The 21,035-nt window shown below is 47.4% G+C and overlaps 2 protein-coding genes and 1 long non-coding RNA gene across 7 annotated transcripts; all 3 read right to left on the minus strand.

Moving 5' to 3' along the window:
• Positions 1–1,705: 1,705 nt before the first annotated feature.
• Positions 1,706–3,773, minus strand: LOC123114705 (uncharacterized). The gene is made up of 3 exons (XR_006456553.1): positions 3,178–3,773; positions 2,994–3,077; positions 1,706–2,654 (listed from the first exon to the last, which is right to left on the minus strand). It is a non-coding gene; the product is annotated as an uncharacterized lncRNA (long non-coding RNA).
• A 2,595-nt stretch (positions 3,774–6,368) lies between these two features.
• On the minus strand, positions 6,369–13,801 carry LOC123114713 (boron transporter 4). Of its 5 annotated transcripts, none has more exons than XM_044536152.1 (16): positions 13,728–13,801; positions 13,577–13,642; positions 12,287–13,096; positions 10,631–10,737; positions 10,447–10,529; positions 10,059–10,251; positions 9,812–9,950; positions 9,060–9,225; positions 8,808–8,974; positions 8,542–8,715; positions 8,274–8,369; positions 8,072–8,188; positions 7,643–7,983; positions 7,229–7,550; positions 6,989–7,123; positions 6,369–6,895 (listed from the first exon to the last, which is right to left on the minus strand). In XM_044536152.1, exons 3-16 carry the CDS (start codon positions 12,476–12,478, stop codon positions 6,830–6,832), a joined length of 2,298 nt encoding a protein of 765 aa, XP_044392087.1. In that variant the 5' UTR covers positions 12,479–13,096; positions 13,577–13,642; positions 13,728–13,801; the 3' UTR covers positions 6,369–6,829. The 5 variants fall into 5 exon arrangements, with proteins under 5 accessions (XP_044392087.1, XP_044392093.1, XP_044392084.1 ...); XM_044536158.1 differs by having other exon boundaries at positions 7,229–7,502; positions 10,631–10,749; XM_044536149.1 differs by having other exon boundaries at positions 10,631–10,749.
• A 1,647-nt stretch (positions 13,802–15,448) lies between these two features.
• On the minus strand, positions 15,449–20,796 carry LOC123114750 (pentatricopeptide repeat-containing protein At1g09900). The gene is made up of 2 exons (XM_044536177.1): positions 18,966–20,796; positions 15,449–15,772 (listed from the first exon to the last, which is right to left on the minus strand). The coding sequence occupies exon 1, from the start codon at positions 20,652–20,654 to the stop codon at positions 19,008–19,010; it is 1,647 nt and encodes a 548-aa protein (XP_044392112.1). The 5' UTR covers positions 20,655–20,796; the 3' UTR covers positions 15,449–15,772; positions 18,966–19,007.
• Between the last annotated feature and the right edge of the window lie 239 nt (positions 20,797–21,035).

The following is a 21,035-nucleotide window of genomic DNA, read 5'->3' on the forward strand; positions in this document are numbered from 1 at the left end:
AGCAAAAGGTGTTGACCGGCTGGAAACACTCACCTCCACAGACGAACACAACATGCACAGGTCTGCCGCCGAGCTCCACCGCACAGTCGCATCCCTTGCGATCTGGGCCTCAAGATTATCTGCGGCGGTTTGGTTGCAAGGCAAAAAGGCGACGTGATACGTGGGTGATGCCTCGCTTATATTCCTTCCTTTTTTACGATCTTGCCCCAAGTTACTCGATCCCAGCCTGGTCAATGCGTGTGTTACGTCATGTATCACTCCAGCTACTACTACTTGGGCCATACAATAACCTTTTACCATGCTATACAATAGAGCCTCATGGCATTCGGGGGCCCCTCCACATTGGAGGGCCGGGGCGGCCGCCCCCTACCCCCCTCCCACCCCCAACTAGGGTCGGCCCTGGCTTAACCATACCATCCTATATATCAATATTTACCTCCGGATCATTCCAGAGCTCCTCGTCATGTCTGTGATCTTATACGGGACTCCGAACAACATTCGGTCACCAACATACATAACTCATATAATACTGTATCCTCAACGAACGTTAAGCGTGCGGACCCTACGGGTCCGAGAACTATGTAGACATGACTGAGACACCTCTCTGGTCAATAACCAATAACGAAACTTGGATGCCCATATTGGCTCCTACATATTCTACAAAGATCTTTTTCGGTCGAACCTTATGACAACATACGTAATTCCCTTTGTCTATCAGTATGTTACTTGCCCGAGATTCGATCGTCGGTATCTCTATACCTAGTTCAATCTTGTTACCGGCAAGTCTCTTTACTCGTTCCGTAATACATCATTCTGCAACTAACTCATTAATCACTTTGCTTGCAAGGCTTCTCATGATGCGTATTACCGAGAGGGCCCAAAGATACCTCTCTGATACCCGGAGTAACAAATCTCAATCTCGATCTATGCCAACTCAACAAACACCTTTGGAGATACCTGTAGAGCATCTTTATGATCGCCAAGTTACGTTGTGACATTTGATAGCACATAAGGCATTCTTCCAGTATCCGGGAGTTGCATATTCTCATAGTCAAAGGAATATGTATTTGACATGAAGAAATCAATAGCAATAAAACTGAACGATCATTATGCTAAGCTAACGAATGGGTCTTGTCCATCACATCATTCTCTTAATGATGTGATCATGTTATCAAATGACAACTCATGTCCATGGTTAGGAAACATTAACCATCTTTGAACAACGAGCTAGTCTAGTAGAGGCTTACTAGGGACACGGTGTTTGTTTATGTATTCACACATGTATTTAAGTTTTTGATCAATACAATTCTAGCATGAATAATAAACCTTTATCATAAATAAGGAAATATAAAAATAACAACTTTATTATTGCCTCTAGGGCATATTTCCTTCAACGTCTCCTCCCACTAAAAGCACATCGCCGAGAATCCTGAAATAAATCCAGGAATAAGTAGCGTGCACGCTTGTTTCGCAATAAGAATAATGATAATAATAATAATTCAGTCAAAATAATAATAATAATAATAATAATAATAATTCAGTCAAAATAATAATAATAATAAAAGCGTCCACACTTGGAGATATGCGAGGTAGAAAGGTATATACTCTCTCCGGTTCAAATTAATTGAAGTTGTACTAGAGCTACGTCAATTAATTTAACTTCAATTAATTTGAAACGGAGGGAGTAATAGAATTCTCGGCCTGATGAAACAAGTGCACTCGGTTTAAGTCATGGATTTCATATGGATGTTCGTATTTTTCTGGATTTTTTCAAGCATGTACAGTGTTATTTTTTGCTGCTAAACGACATCGGCAAGGCCAACACGTCATCACCAACAGGACGTCCATGACAATGTCACAATTATTTATGAAACTAGATGATACCCCGCGCGTTGCTGCAGAAAATATTGCCTAGTTGGTGTTTTACTCATCAACTACTCAACTAAAAGGACAAAATGATGAATAAACGATTCTTATTTGAACTTACTTTAGAATGATAAATAGGTAAGTAAGATCAAACCTCCAACTTATATCATTCAAAGCTTGGACAATAGACGAACAATCGGAAAGAGAATGGTTAAACCTTTAGGCAATATTTCCACTCTCTCTGCAAGTGGAATAAACTATCAAGCTGCAGCTAAAACTTGAACACCTAGCTACAACCCCAAGTCTTGATTGTGTGCAATCTGCAGAACACCCAGGTACATTTACTTTAATCGATCCGACAACAAGAGATAAACAAATGTCATTAGTCCAGATAGATCCTTACGGCTTTGGTCTTCTAAATATAGTGTTTAGTTGTACCTGCATCAGAAAGCTCCCTCTTCTGACTAATTATGTGCATTGGATAACATAACTCTATAGAAAGAAAATAGGAAACTGTCATTATGCAACTTGTTCGCTCAATTACATATATTAAATGCACCAGAAGGATATAGTCACGCATGCCCACTGAACCCGTTGCTTTCACCCAAAGTCTGAAATTCACAGAATTATGTTGATTCTTCATACAGGATTAACACACACACACACACACAGTTAACACAAAGAGTACATAGATAAACTTATTAAGAGAGAGAAAGACAGAATTAACAGAGAGAAGTTCTCCAGTCCACCGCCGCCTAGCTCCACGTCGTGGCCTCACTTTTGTGCACCTACAAACAGAGGAGAAGAATTAGTACAGTGCCTTGGAATCAACTGGGAGAGAGGATTAGCACCAGCACAACCGGCCGGTGCACGCACGCACACCCGAACGGCACACAACACATACGCACACCAAAAAAAAAAACTCATTACTGCTGCAAGGATTGTTGAGATGATCCAAACAGGCATACATGTCAATTACAAAAACCACATATTGAAATTTAAGGCGAGCATATCCAAATACTGTTGGAAGGATTGTTGAGATGACAACCCAAACAGGCATACATGTCGTCAATTACAGAAATCAACTACTGGAATGGACATCTGCAGAACTTAAGCTCGGCAAAGACCTCAGGGGCGGTCCTCCTGGACACGCATATCATGAAGACAAATCCAAACTTGTCGCAATATTTCGCATTCCATTCTGACAATTCCTGCAACAAACAGTATGAAGAAACCAGCGAAATTGAGTACATTAATCAGATCAGATCAGATTAATCTTATTCTTATCACAGATGCAAAGCACCGTATGACCTGCGTGGTGGAATCAGTGGCTATGGAAAGTACAGCTGAATGCTCCTCCTTGCTCCATCTGTAGTGATGACTGATGGCCTGATGATGAAGGGACGAACTAACTGAGACCAACAGACAGAAGAAGAACTAATCAGCAGGGAACGGACTTGGAGACGACGCGGGAGGTGGTGCCGATGTGTGGGTCGGCGGCGAAGGCCTCCAGCCATCCAGTCACATCCACCTAGGTCTGATTTGTTCGTTCCCGGTCGCACACATGGCCGGCGCGGAGCACACACACCATCCAGAGGGATCTAGATAGAGAGAGAGCGGGAGATGGACTCATCTCGATCCGGTGCTGCAGCCCTCCATCCGTTGCTAATGTGTGCCCACGCTCCATAGCCGCCGCAAGTCTCGAGAGGGGAGGGAGGAAGAACACGCTCGGTTTTCTGTGAGATGAGGGAACCACCTTGTCGTCCCCAGGCCTCCTCCGCCCGATACCCTCAAGCCGGCGCCGCCTCTTCATATACGGACGCCGCCAGAGAAAAGTCGGGCTCGTGAGGTACATCGGGGCGAGGATGTGAAGGGGAACTATTTTTATTTGAAGACTTCGAAGGCAAATTTTGTGGAGATATATATATTCAGGGAAGATGAAGGTGAACCATCGTGATAGTCTTCTGAATAGGGAACGGATCCTCTAATATCGCGAAGGGATGTCACAAAGCTCCAATGCAAAACAAAGAAGGGGTGTCACGATTACTGTAGCGATATGTATTGTAGACAGTTACTGTTCATAGAAAATAAATCTGAAATTGATTTTATTGCAGCATAATTTTGTTTGTATCTAATTTTTGTAAACGTATACAGTAGATTTGTAATTTACAAATTAATTCAAGTCATTTTCGCCTTAATCATATGAATGTGAACATCAGGGTACTGTAGCTTCCCTGACATCCCTTCGTGATGTTAGAGGATCTCGTTCCTTTTGAATATGGGCGACATCACTACTCCGACCGGCCGCTCAAATGCCTCCTCAATTAATCTTATAGAATCGTGTGGGACAGTGGGAATTAACTGTAAGTACATAGTGGATGGTGGGCTAGCGACGCGCTGGTAAAAAAACATTAGGGGGAAATATGCCAGCAAGGGATGCTACGTGAGCGTGGAAAAGAAAAGAAAATAACGAAGAGATGAAGTGACGTGGATGAAAATTCCTGAGGTGGCTAGATGATGATGTGGACGGGCTGCATGTTGAGAGAATTGTTAGTAGTGGGGATCAACTTCTTAAGAATGTAAGATTCACGACATCATCCTCAACCAAAAACAACATAATTTATCATCTGATTCCCACCACGCATTAAAGGTGGGGGAGAAACGGGATCCCCGGGGCCACCAAGTAGAGTCAGTCTCGACGTCACAACGACCAGGATCCAGATGAGCGCGGTGGGTGGCATTCGGGGGTTTCTTCCCGAGCACCAATCTGCACTGAGCGCGGGTACCAACTGGCACGACCCATCAACCCCAAGGATGACTGATGGGTATCGAGGGAGCCCATGCTGCCTGGCATGGCTCACATCGTAGGGATGCAATGATGACACGAGGGGTGTGTTGTCTAGGACGCATCGTTGAAGGCCTCAAGGAGCAGGTAGACTAGCGTTCACGTGTGTCAGGAAGATGACACTTCCAAAGACGACTTCTCTGCACGATTGTCCCTGATGGGTCACCTATGCAACATGCAAACATCGTTGTCTCGCTACGAGGTTGTTGTCATCATATTTGGACCAATGGTGTAATCTTCTCCGCACTATATAAGTCGCAAAGGAGACCGTCTACGAGGATGGATCCCCATTAGAACACTTAGAGCTTGCTACACCCTTGTAAGCAGGAGATCTCTCAACATACAATCAAGAACACAAGGCAGGAGTAGGGTGTCACACCTCGCCGGTGGCCCTATGAGTCGTTGGATTGGACTGAAGCGTAGGTCCAGGATTGCGTTGACCATGTCGTCCTTTACCACCCGCAATGCACATCCAACGACGAGGGAAAACAATCCCCCAACGTCTCCCCGCGCGCCTTCCCCGGCGAAAAAAAGTCGCAACACCCGCGTCGCAGAAACTCGCCGTAGGAGCACAATGCATTCACCGCTTGATGCGGAGCATCCTGCGGACATCATCATGTCAAGAGTTCCATTGTCAAGTGACACGTGCCACATCTAATTCATATACATAAAGATGAATCATCTCCTTTACATGTGTTCACTTGATTCTTTCTTGGACGGCATACTACTTAACCCTCCATCGTGCATATATAAGTTTGAGCCAAGCTTCACGAATGATGTGTCGTCTCCAATGATGATGACATCATCACCTTCGCATTAGCACGCTACGACCGCCACGCACGGCTAGCACCGCCACCCCCGTTGCAACATACTTGTCTTCGGTAGTATCACGCAGCTTTGCCGGTTGCAGGAGCGGAGATCCCTTGTCCCAGCATCTTGCAACAGTTGAGTGCGGCGTGGTCGGCGGTTCCAACATGTGGTTAGCGTGGTCCCAACATTGATCGATGCCAGTTTCAACATGTGGTTTAGTGTGGCCCCAACATCTTGCAGTAGCTGGGTGCGGCGCGGTCGCTCGCAGTCCCAACATTGATCGACACCGGTTCCAGCATGTGGTTATCATGGTACCATCATTCACCTATGTCAGTTCCAGCACAAGCTGACCGGGGGCGCAACATCCATCAATGCCGGTTCTAGGACGTGGTGACTGTGGTCCCAGCATTCGTCAATGTCGGTTCTAGCACGCGCTGACCGCGATCGTAGCATTAGTCGTAGCTGGTTCCAGCAATATGGTCGTCTCGCGGGTGCAACTTTGTCGTAGCATGACAACCTCGCAGCAAGACTGACCATAGCAGAAGCACCAAATCGTGTGCGAAGCCGATGGCGCATCATCACACCGCTTTGCAGAAGTACTTGGACCTGCCCGAGGTCGGGCCTTTGCAACACATGTGGCGGCGTTTCGCAACATCAGCTGCGGCCCTCCACGGCGACGGTGGGTGCCTCTCGCACCGAGCGGCCATAGGCGGGAAGAGGTTTAGCGGGTGTGGCTACGACGGGTTTTAGATGAGAAGCCTGAGCACGTGAAAAAGAATGGAGCGGATAGCTGAGCGTGAAAGAGATAGGAGAGGGGATGGACGGTTCACGCGCGAGGCAGCCGGCGGAAGCTGAGACCGGTCGGCCGGTTTGAATCGCTTCCATAAAACTAGAGGAGCTGCGTCCCCATTCCAGTTAATCACAACGGTGTACTACAAACATAATACTCCCTCTGTCCCAAAATAAGTGTTTCAACTTTGTACTAGTTTTAATAGAAATTTATTCTAAGCTTGAGACACTTATTTTGAGACGGAGGGAGTACTACTTACTAGATTGCTCCCTCGCCGTACCCCGTCCTATTTTTTCTTATGCACAACAGCACATACCTAGCAACACTCGCGCACCCACACAAATTCCCCATTTCTCCCCTGCAGCGACCGGCACTTGCTCTGCACAGTTTCCTCGACGTGTCTTCGGCCCCAAAAAATCATCCGTACGTTCACTTACGAACTGCCGCATTTTTTGCACCCTCCGTCAGGAGATTCATGCCAGTAAAAAAGGTCTTTGTTGAACAATCTCCTTCTGTAGTCAGGGCCGTGTAGGAGCAAAAGAAGAGATCCGGGAGAACTGTCTCGTCATCTGGACAGAGTTCAGCTGCCAAAACAAACACACGAAATGTCAAGTTTCGGCACGAGGTTATTTTACAGGGCGAAAAAACAACGCGTGGATGGGGGTCGGAGCCGGTACCCGTATCAGCCGCTCGTCACGGAAGCTTGGAGCCCTGTGCTTCAATTCTCCACGGTGAGTCGTGAATTCCTCCATCACCTCGGCAGTATATTCAGAGGGATCTTCGATGCCTCGTGTGATGGATTCGCCATCACCCTGGGCAAGGGAACCAAATGAAATCCTAGCAGCAGTGACATGCTAAACCGCACACGAGACTAAAAGATGTAGTAAATGCAACCCGGGAGTGACAGAAACCCATACCTCTGGTATCGATGGATCACGGTGCACCCCCTCGCATTCTTCGTACTCGGACGCATCCAGCTCCCACAGGTGGCGCGTGTCAAAGAATTTCGGGAGCAAATGCTCCCTGATGATGATGAGGAAGAAGAAGAGGAGCGGGAACAGGATTCCCGCCACCGGTATCCATGTCATCCCCCAGACCATCAACAGATAAATCAGCTGGAAAACGGTGAAGGCCAATATCTGGTTGAAAGGCACCGACTCCAAGAAGGACGCATGAGCGCCTTCAAGAACCCTGTCCAAAATTAGAACAGATGAATATTCACCCCTACTCCCGGTTTTCCTGAATGAACCGAATGAGACCAAAATGCATAAGGCTGCTTTGCATACGATGGAAAGAAATGAACAGACACAAGAGTCGCCAATAGAGCGTACTTGTAGCGCCGCCGAGGGGAGATGAACAGAAGCTGTAAGCGCTCCCAGAACTGGTTCCCAGGCAGGCTGTCGATGGACATATAGCCGAAGTACCCCCACAGGACTGATGTGGGTATCTTCTGAATGACCGGCACAACTCCAATGCAACCCGCGACCAGCAGGGACTGAAGCAGATTGCTTACTCTCTGCTCATTCACCCGTACAGGCAAGTAAGCTTCCAGATGTTTTTCAGGGTCAAATACCTCAGGCGCAGTCACTGCCCCATTCCCCTCTGTGATTTTTTTCCCCTCTGTGATAATGGCGTCTTTCAATTCCTTGAGCTCTTTGTGAGCAGAATCCTCCTGTGCGACGTTAAAGATATATAGTTTTAAGTAACAAAGCTGAGATCATATGATTCTTACATGCATGTTTTGGCGAGTGACTACTTACGTTGCCTTTGTCGTCCATTTTAATGAAAACTTCATGCATCTTGCCGTAAACTTCTGAGCTGCTAGCATTGTTCATCATGCCTTCCTTGGCGGTTCGGACCATCTGTTTGCGGAGCGCCTAATTTGAGCCAAGAGAGACGGCAGATGAGCAAGGTGAAACTGAATAGCTCACTGAAAAGCCAAGAAGACCACAAACTACCAACCTGCCTCCTGAGGACAGCAAGACTTCGCGTGTGCATGGGGGCCTGGGGAAGTACTCCATTAGATGGAGGAATGCCAAGAAGGCCACAAATCAACACCTGCGGTAGCATTTCTATACCATGAGAACAGTAAACAATTCTCCACATGTTGCCTAATTTATAACAGTTTTTCTATTTTCTGTAAGCAGTTGGAATTCACAGATAAGATCTTCAGAATTCTATTAGGACTGACATCCATAATGCCAGAAGAAGAGAGAATAATAGATCATACCGAAAAGCTCAGGACCAAAATGTCGTAATGGTATGCTGATGGGTTTTTCAAATTGAACTCCTTCTGCTGAGCCATCTGTGAGGCTACACTATGGTCAAAGAAATAGAGCCCCGCAACCATCACAGCAGGCACAATCGCCAAAAGTATGTAGGCTAGAGGGACAGAAAATAACTCCTGCATGTTCATCACCACCCATCAGGATTATGAGTTCACATATGTGACATATCTACTGTTTGATCCTGGATCCAAGTAAAATGCGTTATTACCTTAGCTACCGTCCAATGTTGCAGTGACTTGGGTTCCCAAGGAAGTGGGGTGAACAACCTCCTAGGAACACCTGAAGGTATCTTGGTGGGCAACGAATATGACAACGTGGTCCACAGTATCACCATAAGTGGAACACCATAGTCAGCAATCACGTTCCTTAGCCATCCTGAAAGTTTTACCTGAAGCATTAATAGTTTGTACGTGGAGACGATTGGTTGATCAAATGTACTACATGGAGAAATATGACAAACCAGCTCCGTAGAGCGATGACCTTGCACTTCTGCTCTTTAACGCAGTATAGAGCAGTCCCATTGAAAAGATAATTCCAAGCAGACCATTAATATATACCCATTGGAATTGGTATATGGGTAGGCTCTGATCTTTACCCTCAGGCACACTGAATTCACTCAACATTCCCTGCGGAAAACAGACCATGTAGTGAGTAAGCGTCTACCAGAATGCTCCCTTTACTCCAAAATATATAGTGCTTTGAACAAGACACAATCTTCAATAAGAAAAACCTGACAATCTATTTTTATGGTTATATATTAATTATCATGTAATTTTATTATTTCGAGAGCACTTTTCTGCTTTCATGTTTCTAACAGATACATCTTTTTTTTAAGTAACAGATACAATCATACTCCCTCCGTCCGGAAATACTTGTCATCAAAATGAATAAAAGGGGATGTATCTAGATGTATTTTAGTTCTAGATACATTCATTTTTGTCCATTTTGATGACAAGTATTTTTGGACGGAGGGAGTAGTTTTGAGGTAAAAGCAGCTGCTGATGCAATTGAATGCTCGCTTTTGCCTAACCGAAGCAGTAGCTGATCCTAGTTCGGCTATGGCTCTCTGGCTCTGACCCAATTCAGTTTCGTTTTGTATGATCATAAATATTAGCGGCCAAAGTCGAGAAAGATGGACCACCCAACTCATAAAATATCATATATCTCTAAACATTGGTAGCAGTACACAGTAACATTTAGCAAATTTTATACCTTGATAGCTTCTTGCATGAACAGGATTGTGATCAACATTCCAAACAATTCTCCCGCAAATCTTGTAAATCTATTCAAAGCAGCTGCGGCATTAAACATTGCCATGAGGAACAACATGACCGCAGTCCAGATGCAAACCCTATCAGTGGATAAAAATGGAAAACAATGAAATAAATATAGAGGTACCATTTGGCGTAACTGAAAGACAATCACAAGAAGTAATTCTTATTTATTTATCATCCCTTACCATCCAGCCCATGCCAGGAATAATCGTTCTCCAAGGTTTGGCTGATTTTTGGCAAAACTGTACAGGTATGTGTACATTATAATTGTTGGTTCTGCAACTCCCACAATCAGCAGTGGTTGTCCGCCCAGTACAGAATGTATGATGCCACATATAGCAGTTGATGCCAACGTCTCAACTGTCGTTAGCGTACCATCTGAAACACGACAAAAACTTATTTTCATTTTTCAGTGCCTAAGAACAAGGATCCACGACTACATTCTCCTTATCTTTGTCAAGTGCCACATGGAAAGATAAAAGTAAAGGATGTAGCATATCATGACAGTATTTAGAAATGGGGAAAATGCTACTGACCTAAAGTTCTTGACAGTGCAAGGAAGAATAAACAAACCTGTATCTTTACTTAGTTGCTCCCCAAAGGCGATAACAGGTAGTGCAGATGCAAAGAAGATGTACAGAGTAGGTGCCAATATCCTGACAGTACGTAGGTTGCATTCAACACAGTCAACACAACTGGAAATTTTTGGTAAGAGTCGTAGATTTAAATAAGCGTTGACTTGTTAGGTGCAGCAAACCTGAACCCAGAACTGAACCCATTGTGCCAATCTTGTTTGTAGCAAGATGCTCTTCCTCTAAAATCCTCAATCACTCCCTTAAATAGGGTTTTCTTAGGTTCCATCGCCTGAAAGGGGGACTAAAACATAATCAGATTTCGTGCGCGCAAAGGCATGGTGTACAGAGGATGAGTCATATATTCCCTGTCTTAATTTTAATAAGACCTCCACAGATTTCTAATTCAAGATATAATGTTTACCAACAAGGAAAAGGTGTGGCTATACCAACAACTATTTCCACAATACTTAGGTTTGGCGGAAAAAAAGGTGGCACCTCTGGAGTCATATTTGAAACTACTTGTTCATGATCACAGTTTTGTGATTATGAACAACATCATATAAAAATGAATTAAGACTAGAAGTTCTATTTTGGACGCCACATCAAGTAAAACACATCTCATAAAAATCAACTGAAGATGTCATGTTCTTCCCACACAAACAAAGCCAAGAGAATTTGCAAAGAAAACTGTGCATGAAGACAATGGACAGAGTTGCATTACCCCATAAAATGTTGCTTCATAACTTGAGATTTCGTCTGTGAAAGAATACGATAGCTAGCACGTGAAGTATCAGCCAAAGGAAATAGCAAGGTTGGCCCAATTTGGCTTGCCTCTGTTTATTATGCTATATTTAGCATGCTGGATGGGCCAAATTTTGACTGGTCATTAACCATTGAATGATGGCCTTTGGTATGCCCAGTATCCTTCATTTAACATGATGCTATATTTAGTTTAGTATTAGTGCCGAACACGGTAAGAGCACATTTTTTTGTATGACTATCTTGACAGCTGAGATAGCCAAAAAGGGAGGGTTTTCAACTTTCAGGCAAACCAAAAAAGAAAAAGGGTAATTAAAGCAGACCATTTGGACCAGCTGAATTAGGCAAACGCAAGCATCCTATCGACCGGCAGACATTTGAAACTAGCCCCAAAGGCTGGGGCCAAATATGATGTGATAATAGGCCATAGCAAAGGGAAGCAAACGCCATACATGGATGAATATGATAGCACAAGCTTATGCGGTGGCCATGCTCTGCTTAACGAAATCAATCAAGCTGCCAGATCTCCTCTGCACACAAGCTTCACACACCGCAATCGTGAAGAGAAGTTGAAGCAAGCTCCAAATTCACATAAATAAAAAGCGGGTACAAATCATGCATGTTTGGGGCCATGTTAATAACAACCCAAAGTAGTGAGATGGCGCTACAATTTTGCAGGGGATTGCATATTTGCATCCATGCGCCAAAGCTGCAAGTAATTAGAACGCTTCAAACAGAAGTGCCAGAAGATGGCCAAAGAAATGCTACAGAGATAGAGAAAAATTCACCCTACGTGCTCATTGCTGCTGCTGCAGATGAAAAAATTGCCGAAGAATCGCATTCTTCCAAACAAACAAAAAATAGTAACACGTACAGCATCAATTTAAGAGCTACATTTCCTTCAAGCGCATAGAATTACCCCGAGTTTAATCAACAAGAGCAACAGACAAAAAATGGAGGCGTCAATTCGACACGTCCGCATGCAGCGAAGGAGCTGCACCCAGCAAACAACCCAAGCAACCCGTGGAGGAAGTTTGGAGGTGAGGGGATTGAGGCATTGGAACGGAGCGGAGCCTTACCAGCAGCGGCGTACCAGGTCGAGGCGGGGTGGGGGAGGCGAGGCGAAGCGTGGCGCCGGAGATGCGCCGTAGTGCAACGGCAATGCCGCCTCCACCGGCGACGCAGGGTGCGAAACCCGGCGTCGGCAGGCGGAGGAGGCGAGCTGGGGCAGGGGCCGGGCGGGGTTGCAGCCTTCTTTCCTTCCCACCCATTTCCTCTGCAATGGCCGCCTATTTGTAGACCCCGGCGACCCCATGGAACCATCGGGGGAGAGAAGATCAGTGTGCGCACGCCTGCCCCCCGATTTCCCTCTCTGTCACGTGGCCCCGATGAAAATAGTAAACGTGGTGCCAGGACTGCGTGGGGCCGAGGTGTCACCGGCGCACGGCTTGCGGGTTTGAATCGAGGAGCATCGCGGCTGTCCGTTCGAGCCGATGGTAGGATCTGCGTGGGGCCAGTGCTCGCCGCGCGTGTCAGGCAGCAGGACAGCTGTCCCCGATCTGGTCCACATCGTCCTCTCGCCTGCTCTGAGCCCGATCGAGCACGTTCGCTCCAAGCACCGGCTGAGCAACTCGCACGCGGGGGCTAGCCTGGGTGACCCGATGATGCCGTGGCGACGTTTCCGCCGTTTGGTTCGGCCTCGGCCAACCCGATCGAAACTTATGCACGTTTCCCTTCCAAACTTGGACGAGACGTACGCGAGGGATGCACCCACCAGCTGGCCTGTCGAGACATGGCAGTCAGGGAAACGGGGCGATTGGGCAGGCTCTGCTGCCACTACGAGCGTACGGGGTGCTGCCTTCTCGCAGCCATGTCATATTCAGTGTGACCTGTACAATGGGAGCATGGTTTTATCAAGAACTGCACGCGTGCTTCGTGTGGAATGAGGTGCAACTATATACAGTACATACATGCATGCTAACATCGATCCGTAACCCGTTGTGTAACCTCATACCATTAGCCTGAGAATGATTTCAGTACCGTAACAATAGCAATCACATCCCGACTGAAACAAACAGAAGTATCCACGCTGCTTGATTCAGTATAATATCAAGTTGGCACCAAAAAAAAAATCAAGTTGGCACCACAAGTTGGTTCAGGATTTAGCTACCAGTAAACATCACGTGTATGGAGCCACATGGACACAAATCTGACTACATCGCCTTGGGGAAAACCTCACAACCAACAACACTGTTCGTGCCATAATATATTCATTCCCACACAAATTCATGCAAGTCTACATACAAATCGGCAAAAGGAAGGCATGCATCCAGGTGAACAAGGCATGTTAGGAAATGGAAAAGATTAACCTGCCATGGCAATCATTTAAAACGGAACCGCCCCACAATACTTGCATGTCTGGAAGGTTGGCCACGCTGATACCAACAAGTAAAAACAATATTAGAAATCATTCAAAACATAACAAAAATGACATCGCTTCATATAGCTCAAGTAAGCTACCAAGATAATGTTGTGGTCCTTCATAGAGAAAATGCAGAAGCTTTGCGACTTGATGCATTGATAGAAGCACGCACAACCCTCCGAGTAAGTGCCCCCATGAACATGACCACAAAAAGAAATACACCCATTGTGCTGTCAAAAAGTGAAGAAAATTCATGAGGCCGGAACGAAAAGACGCAAATCAGAACACAAACTCGAAGCACTCACATCCTTGTTGTTTGTGAACTGGATAGGTCAAGGTCGGCCACAGCTTTACTGGTCAAGGCCCACTGCCTAACCGAACCCTAGCTCGGAGGAGTAAAATGTGTGCTAGAGCGTCCCGGAAGGGTGAGACGGAGTAGGGGCCTTTGTTGCTATATCCTGTAAAAACAAGGGGTGACTACAAGCATGGTGGCAAGTGGCAACAGAAGGAGATTGTGAGGGCTGGCACAGAAAAGTCCTAGATCATTGAGTTCTCGTTGGTTTAAATTTTTATGCAGCACATGTGGGTGGAGATTGTTAGGGAGGAAGGTGGAGCAAGGAAGGTTTGAGATTTCAGGCTCAATAAATCTTGATATCGCTTGTACATTTTTAATGGAGTGGTCCATGACATGGTTTCCAACATTCCATGTTTCCACTGAATGTGGTTTCGATGTGATAATCATAAGAGGAAAAACAACAACATCATAGAACCTATTTTAAGTACTCAGAGGACCATAATACCAGAGTGCAACATTTGGCTACCGTACAACATTTACATCTACTTAGAGCAATAAAATATGACCTTGAGACAAAGGAACAATTCATCTGAACGTAATAAGCAAATAATTGTACCTGCCACTTTTCTCTCTTCTATAAAGAGCTCCATGTAGAGTAACCCCAACACCTGATGCTATATGCACTCTACCTATTGTAGATAGAGAACAAAACACATAGCAACCCCAGCACCTCGCTAATCAAATTTCATCTGAACCAGATAACAAGAATCCTGCCAGCACAAATGATTTAGGATACTCCTTTTGAAATTGCAATAGCATGCTGATAGGAAAATTATTTAAAATACCAATACCTTCAAACAAGATAATAAAGATGAAAAATATATTGATTTCAAAACTTCATGGTCATCTGAGTCCTGTTAAGAGTCATGTGTCTGCTACACAAATTACCGAAAAGACCCAGACACCCAGCAAGATTACACTCACAAAAGACAGGTGCAGTAAAAGCACGTGTTTGAGTTACATTCGAATCCCACCTGTGCAGCATGTTGCTGATAACAAAGCTTGCAGAAAACAGGAAGCTAAAGTAGTGCGGATATAATAGAAACAGGATTCGTAGATTAAAAAGTGAAGCCAATATGTTGTATCACAACAAGGTTCCAACTGGCCTAGACCAAATGTACATACTGGTATGCCCGCACATGCATTAAGCTGCTTATGCTTTTGTCATTGCTTCGCAGAAAAAGGGCTAGCAGGACCTTATTGCCTTGGGAGCCCTTTGGTATTTATTTATATTTGTGACTACCCCTCTTTAAATTAGCAAGGTGGTACATATCTCGACTTACGTCCCCATGCTACTGACCAGCCACACTTAGGCATAATTTCAACCAGGCAAGGCTAAGGTGTCACAGTTGTGGAAAATAGAATAGACGACAGGGGAAATTCAGCATCCTAGTAACTAAAATATTTGTAGCATAGATATGTATGACAGAACTTGTATAAAATTCAAAGAAATGATGATACCAATGTCCAAGAGAATTATGATATCAGCTATAAATATTTCTTGCTAGATCTTACTACTACTTTACAACACCAGATACAAAAGTAACACCATTTATGTAAATCAATGTAATTTCACTTCAGTACCCACTACAAAAATCTTTCTATGTTGTCAACTAAGTCTGGCAATCTTTCCAGAACTCACCAGTTAGACTTCATCTGTCGAGTGGCAGTGTGGAATATGTTAACATGAACAGGCATGTGGCCATCTTCGTACCATGTACAGAGTGTTATAAAAGCCAGACACAACATGTGTCAGTATCTTTAGTAATGTCGACTCTTCATTCATGTCTGTTGGAAGGAGGGAAATAATTAAAAGAAGAAATAAGTTCCTGAAATGTGAGATGTATAACTCAAAGAAAACCTGAGTAAAAGAAACTGAGGGAGTGCTACTTTGTGCAAAGTTTGGATAAAAAGACCAACTCGAATTGCATAGTGTGCAGTGTGCTAGAGGAGGCGTTGTTCATAATAGTTTGGGAGGTATACCAAACACTACAGGATATTTCAGCTGCCAAAATATATATTAAAAAATTGGCACAATTGTCAGACTAAGCGCTTTACATCATAAAGTATTGGTTCCAAGTAGCAACAGGTAACCTACAGTTAATATACTAAATGTATCGATGAAAATCACTAGAGGTGTGTCTTACTTGAGAATCGGGGTGCAAATGTCTACCCTTTTGGTATTCTCTGTGGTAGGAACCGGATCCCTACCAGGGCGTGGTCGCCGGCGCTGGGGCGCCGTCGTTGCGTGCGCGCGCGGGAGAGAGAGAGAGAGAGCGCATCGGCGGCTAGGGTTAGGTCTCCCAGCTCCCTAAGGAAGTCGAGCAAATATGATTGCTTCTTGCTTAATCCCAAAACGGGTCCTTACACGAGTTTATATAATCCTCCTAATAAGATAATTGGGCTAAGCCCCTAATAACGATAAGATAAACTGGGCCACAACTAACTGGGCTAAGCCCCTAATATGCTGGTCATAACATCTCTCCCCGCCTGCACAAACAGCTCGTCCTCGAGCTGGAAGGCGGGGCAGATCAACGGTCGCCAAACACCTCCGCGTCAACTGGGGCGGGCTGGTCGCCGAGCCCGGCGACGGCGGGGTCCACCTCAATGTAGTCTGCAACCTCCAGGTAGAAGAGTCGTGGGCAGACGTGGCCCAATACGTAGGGCTCGTCGCAGTTGAAGCACAACCCTTGGCGGCGACGCTTGAGTTGCTCGGCCGGGGTGAACCGGCGGAACGGGCATGCCGCAGCCGCGGCGAGGGGCGCCGCGGAAGCCTGGGCAGGCCGACCCTGCGCGGGAACTTCCGGCCAGGGTGGCGGCCCAGCGGCCCAGGGCGGTGTCGCCTGCTGGATGGCCACCGCGCGACGCTCGAACGCGCGGGCGTAGTACATGGCCATCTGGAGGTCCTGTGGCCCGCGCATCTCCACGTCCACGCGAATGTGGTCCGGTAGGCCGCCGACGAAGAGCTCAGCCCGCTGACGAGCCGAAACGCCGGGGTCGTGGCACGCCAGTGCCTGGAAGCGGTCGGCGAAGTCTTGCACCGAGGTGAGGAACGGAAGACGCCCAAGCTCCGCCAGACGGCTCCCGCGTATAGGCGGACCAAAGCGCAAGAGGCACAATTTGCGGAAGCGCTCCCATGGTGGCATGCCGCCCTCGTCCTGTTTGAGGGCGCAGTACCACGTCTACGTGGCTCCTCGGAGATGATACGAGGCGATCCAGGTGCGGTCGGACGCGAGCGTGCGCTGTCCCCTGAAAAATTGGTCGCATTGGTTGACCCAATTCAGGGGGTCGACGGTGCCGTCGTGCGTCGCAAACTCCAGCTTGGAGAATCTTGGCAGCGTCTGGACCTGGACGACGGGCAGGTGCGCCTCATCAGCACGACGCAGCGAGGATGACGGGGCCGAGTAGGCGGGCATCAGGGTGCCGCCCTGGAACAGGGGCCCGTCGACGCTGGCGAAGGGCTCGGCGTAGCCCGAGGACCCGCCAAACTGCATGGCTGGGTGTGTCGCCGGCGGAGGCAGCACGTGCGGCCCGACCGAGGCCGTCGTGTAGACCGGCGCAAGGGACCCAGCGAGCCAGGCCGGTAACGGAGACGGACCTGGTGGATGGGCACCCCCGGGCCCGTCGTCGGGATGCCCAGGGCCATGGTCTTGCTCCTGCTGCATGGTGGAGGCGTCGGGGTTCGTCGCTAGTGGTGGCTGCCACGACAGCTGTTGCATGGCGACGGCGACGGGGGTCGCCGAGGACGGCGGCTGTTGCGGCGGCAGGGCGGAGGCGAAGGGCACAGGCGGCTGCGGCCATAGGATCTTGCGAGGAACGTGTAGATGCCCGTGACCGCCTGGGTGAGATCCCAGATGGCAGCCGTCATCTCCTCCGGGGTGAAGACGACGGGGACGGGCGCGGCGGAGGTGACCGGCACCGGCAAGAGCGTGGCGCTGGCCGTGGTGGCCATCGGGGCGGTCGTCGCGGTCGGTAGCAGAAGGGTCGGGGTGGGCGGCGGCGAGGACATAATCGCACCGAAGCTATCTGATACCAAATTGGTAGGAACCGGATCCCTACCAGGGCGTGGTCTCAGGTTGTAGGGGTGGAAGGAGGGATGGCGTGGTCGCCGGCGCTGGGGCGCCGTCGTTGCGTGCGCACGAGAGAGAGAGAGAGAGAGAGAGAGAGAGAGAGAGAGAGAGAGAGAGCAGCGGCGGCTAGGGTTAGCTCTCCCGGCTCCCTAAGGAAGCCGGGCAAATATGATTGCTTCTTGCTTAATCCCAAAACGGGTCCTTACACGAGTTTATATAATCCTCCTAACAAGATAATTGGGCTAAGCCCCTAATAACGATAAGATAAACTGGGCCACAACTAACTGGGCTAAGCCCCTAATATGCCGGTCATAACACTCTGGCCCTCTTTAGTTCAACCAAATGAACTAAACTTTTAAAAGTCACATCACTTTGAAAATTTAGTTCATTTGGTTGAACAAACAAGGGTCAGAGGGTACCCTGAAGATCAGAAATTTGCATCCCTACTTGAGAACCAGGCAGAAAAATGAATATAACTACTCCTATATGTTACTCACTTATAATGTGCTACAAAGAAAATATTTGTTTAGGCACAAGAACTTTCGTTTTCCCTCAAAAGGGACAAATTTTCTTATTAATTAGCACATTATGTCTGATTTTTATGGTACAGGCAACATTTCTGAGAAGTGAGAACACATAATAAAATATGGTTAGAGGAAAATCTAGTGATGATTGTTTGGAACAAAGATCATTGAGAGCCATTGATAATTACACGGCACAACAATTTGGCATGCAACACTTATAGATTCAGATTCCGTAATCTCAAATGCTAATTGCAATGGTTAGAACAAAGTTGCAAGTTCAGTGTAAAATATACTATTGTTATTCATCCGCAAGTATTCAGCAGTGGGAACAACATTAATCCATCTAAATTGGAATCACCAGAAGAACAGAAAGAAAGAGTACGCTACCTTCAATTGTTGCCGGCTTCCCTAGATACACAAGGGTTCAGTTCACTGCTTTCCCAACATCGTATCCAGAATAAAGTTAAGCTTAAACATATCTGTGTCGTGACAATAACCAGCCCTACAGAATATTCTGATTGTGAGGTCAAATATAGAATTGTCAGGGATTAAACCTTTTTCTTCCATTCCCTTGAATATGTGAATAGTCTCCCAGATTTTGCCATTGTGAGCAAGCCTGTTTGTAAGGACAGCAAAAAGATCCCTTGACAGTCCAATCTCAAGCGATTCTAGAAAGTAACTAGTGGCTGTATCAAAAAATCCATCTCTGCATAATCCATCAACGATTATAGTGTAGGTAACTTCATCTGGAGCAATCCTCTCTGCTGTCATGTCAAATATTAGGTCCTTCACCTCACTGAGCTTTCGACTGTAGTAAAAAACAAAATAAATGAGTGTGTTGTATGTCACGACATTTGCAGCAAAACCTTGGTTACTTGCGAGGCTCTTGGCTATGGAGAACTTTCGGCGAAAGCAAAGACTACGAATGACAATGTTGAACGTCCTCGTGTTTGGCATGACACCTCTCTTGATCATGTCTGTTAACAACTTTAGAACACCCATCCAATGTCCCATTTCACCTAACCTGCTCATCACAGTGTTGTATGCAACAACACCAGCATAGCATTTCAATGATGTGCTCCTCTCCAGCAAGCATACGGCATCATGAATCCTCTTGTCATGGCAAAGGCAATTCAGAAGAATACTCAAAGTGAAATCTGTGGGATCCAGCCCTTCGCCGAGCATAACATCCAACTGCTCAAGTGCTTCCTTAGCCATACCTTTCTTGCAGAGACCATTCATAAATGTGTTGTAGGTGACAGTACTGGGTTTCCAATCCTTGGTTCTACTATCCATTAAAACCTGCCTGACTTCGTCAAATCTGGCAGCATCACACAAAGCCCTGATCAGAACATTGTAGGTGACTACATTGGGAGGACAACCAGTATTTTCCATCGTGGACATCAGCTCCTTGGCCTCGTCGACACGACCTTCACGGCAATACCCCTGTACAATGGGCGTATAAGTTTGCACCATGGGACGGCACCCCACTTCCAGCATCCACTCGAGCACGCCCCATGCCTCGCCCACTCTCCCCACACGGCACAGCCCCGTGACAAGCGTGGAGTAAGTGCCCACGTCAGCTTCCACCCCGAGCTCTTGCAACCGGATGATCACCTCGTACGCGAGGTCAAACCGCGCAGATCTCCACGAATGCAGCTTGACAAGGATGTTGAGGGACGATGCATTGGGCGCCACCCCTGCTGCAAGCATTTCGTCGAACGCGTCGTGTGCCTCCTCCACGCGGCCAGCTTGTGCGAGCGCGTTGACGAGAGTGTTGTAGCAGAGCACACTGGGCGGCCAGGCACCACCCGGGCCGGTTCTGGAAGCCCTGAGCTCGGTGAAGAGGGCGAGCACCTGGTCGACTTCGCCCGCACGCGCCAGGGCCTTCATGGCCACGTTGCAGTCGCGCTCCAGCTGCCACCACCGCGGCCTCTGCTGATGCTGCGGAGGAGGGCGGGTTTCTCCCGACGCGGGTGGAGGCGGGAGGGGCTTGGCGTCGTCAGAGTCGTCGGAGGAGGGGCAAGTGGGAAAGGGGGGTGCGGTGAGGACCGCAACGGAAGCGGAGGAGGCCATGCGCCCGCGCAGGAGGAGCCGAGCGGTGGGGAGGGTGGTGGCGAGCGCGATGGTCGCCAACGGAGGGGTTCACCGGCAGGCGCCGTGGCGGTGGGGGTGGCGGCGCAGGGGGGAGAGAGACCGAGGAGAGACTGATTTGGGATGGGTGGGGGGGGGGGGGGGGGGGGGGGCAGCTGGGCTGAAACGGCGGCGGGGAAGCGCTGTAACCCTTTTGGGATGCCAACGGCTGGGTTTTGCGTGGGGCTGCAACCAACCACAGTATATGCTTCAGCCCACTCTGCCCATGACCGGTCTAGTATGAGTGTATGACGCCCGTGGGACGGCCCACTCTGCCGTTTTCTATTATTTTTCTTTGGTTTCTAAGTCAGATTTTCATACAAA

This window comes from Triticum aestivum, chromosome 1B (genome assembly GCF_018294505.1).
Source record: "Triticum aestivum cultivar Chinese Spring chromosome 1B, IWGSC CS RefSeq v2.1, whole genome shotgun sequence".
Taxonomy (NCBI): domain Eukaryota; kingdom Viridiplantae; phylum Streptophyta; class Magnoliopsida; order Poales; family Poaceae; genus Triticum; species Triticum aestivum.

Bases quoted from the DNA above. Each gene is read 5' to 3' on its own strand.
- LOC123114713 (XM_044536149.1), bottom strand. From the start codon at position 12,478: ATGGGTGGGAAGGAAAGAAGGCTGCAACCCCGCCCGGCCCCTGCCCCA. The intron at 7,984-8,071 runs GTAAGTAGTCAC...AACGTCGCACAG, and splicing joins AAATGGACGACAAAGGCAAC to GAGGATTCTGCTCACAAAGA. The intron at 6,896-6,988 runs GTACCGGCTCCG...TTGTTTTGGCAG, and splicing joins GTGACGAGCGGCTGATACGG to CTGAACTCTGTCCAGATGAC.
- LOC123114750 (XM_044536177.1), bottom strand. From the start codon at position 20,654: ATGGCCTCCTCCGCTTCCGTTGCGGTCCTCACCGCACCCCCCTTTCCC.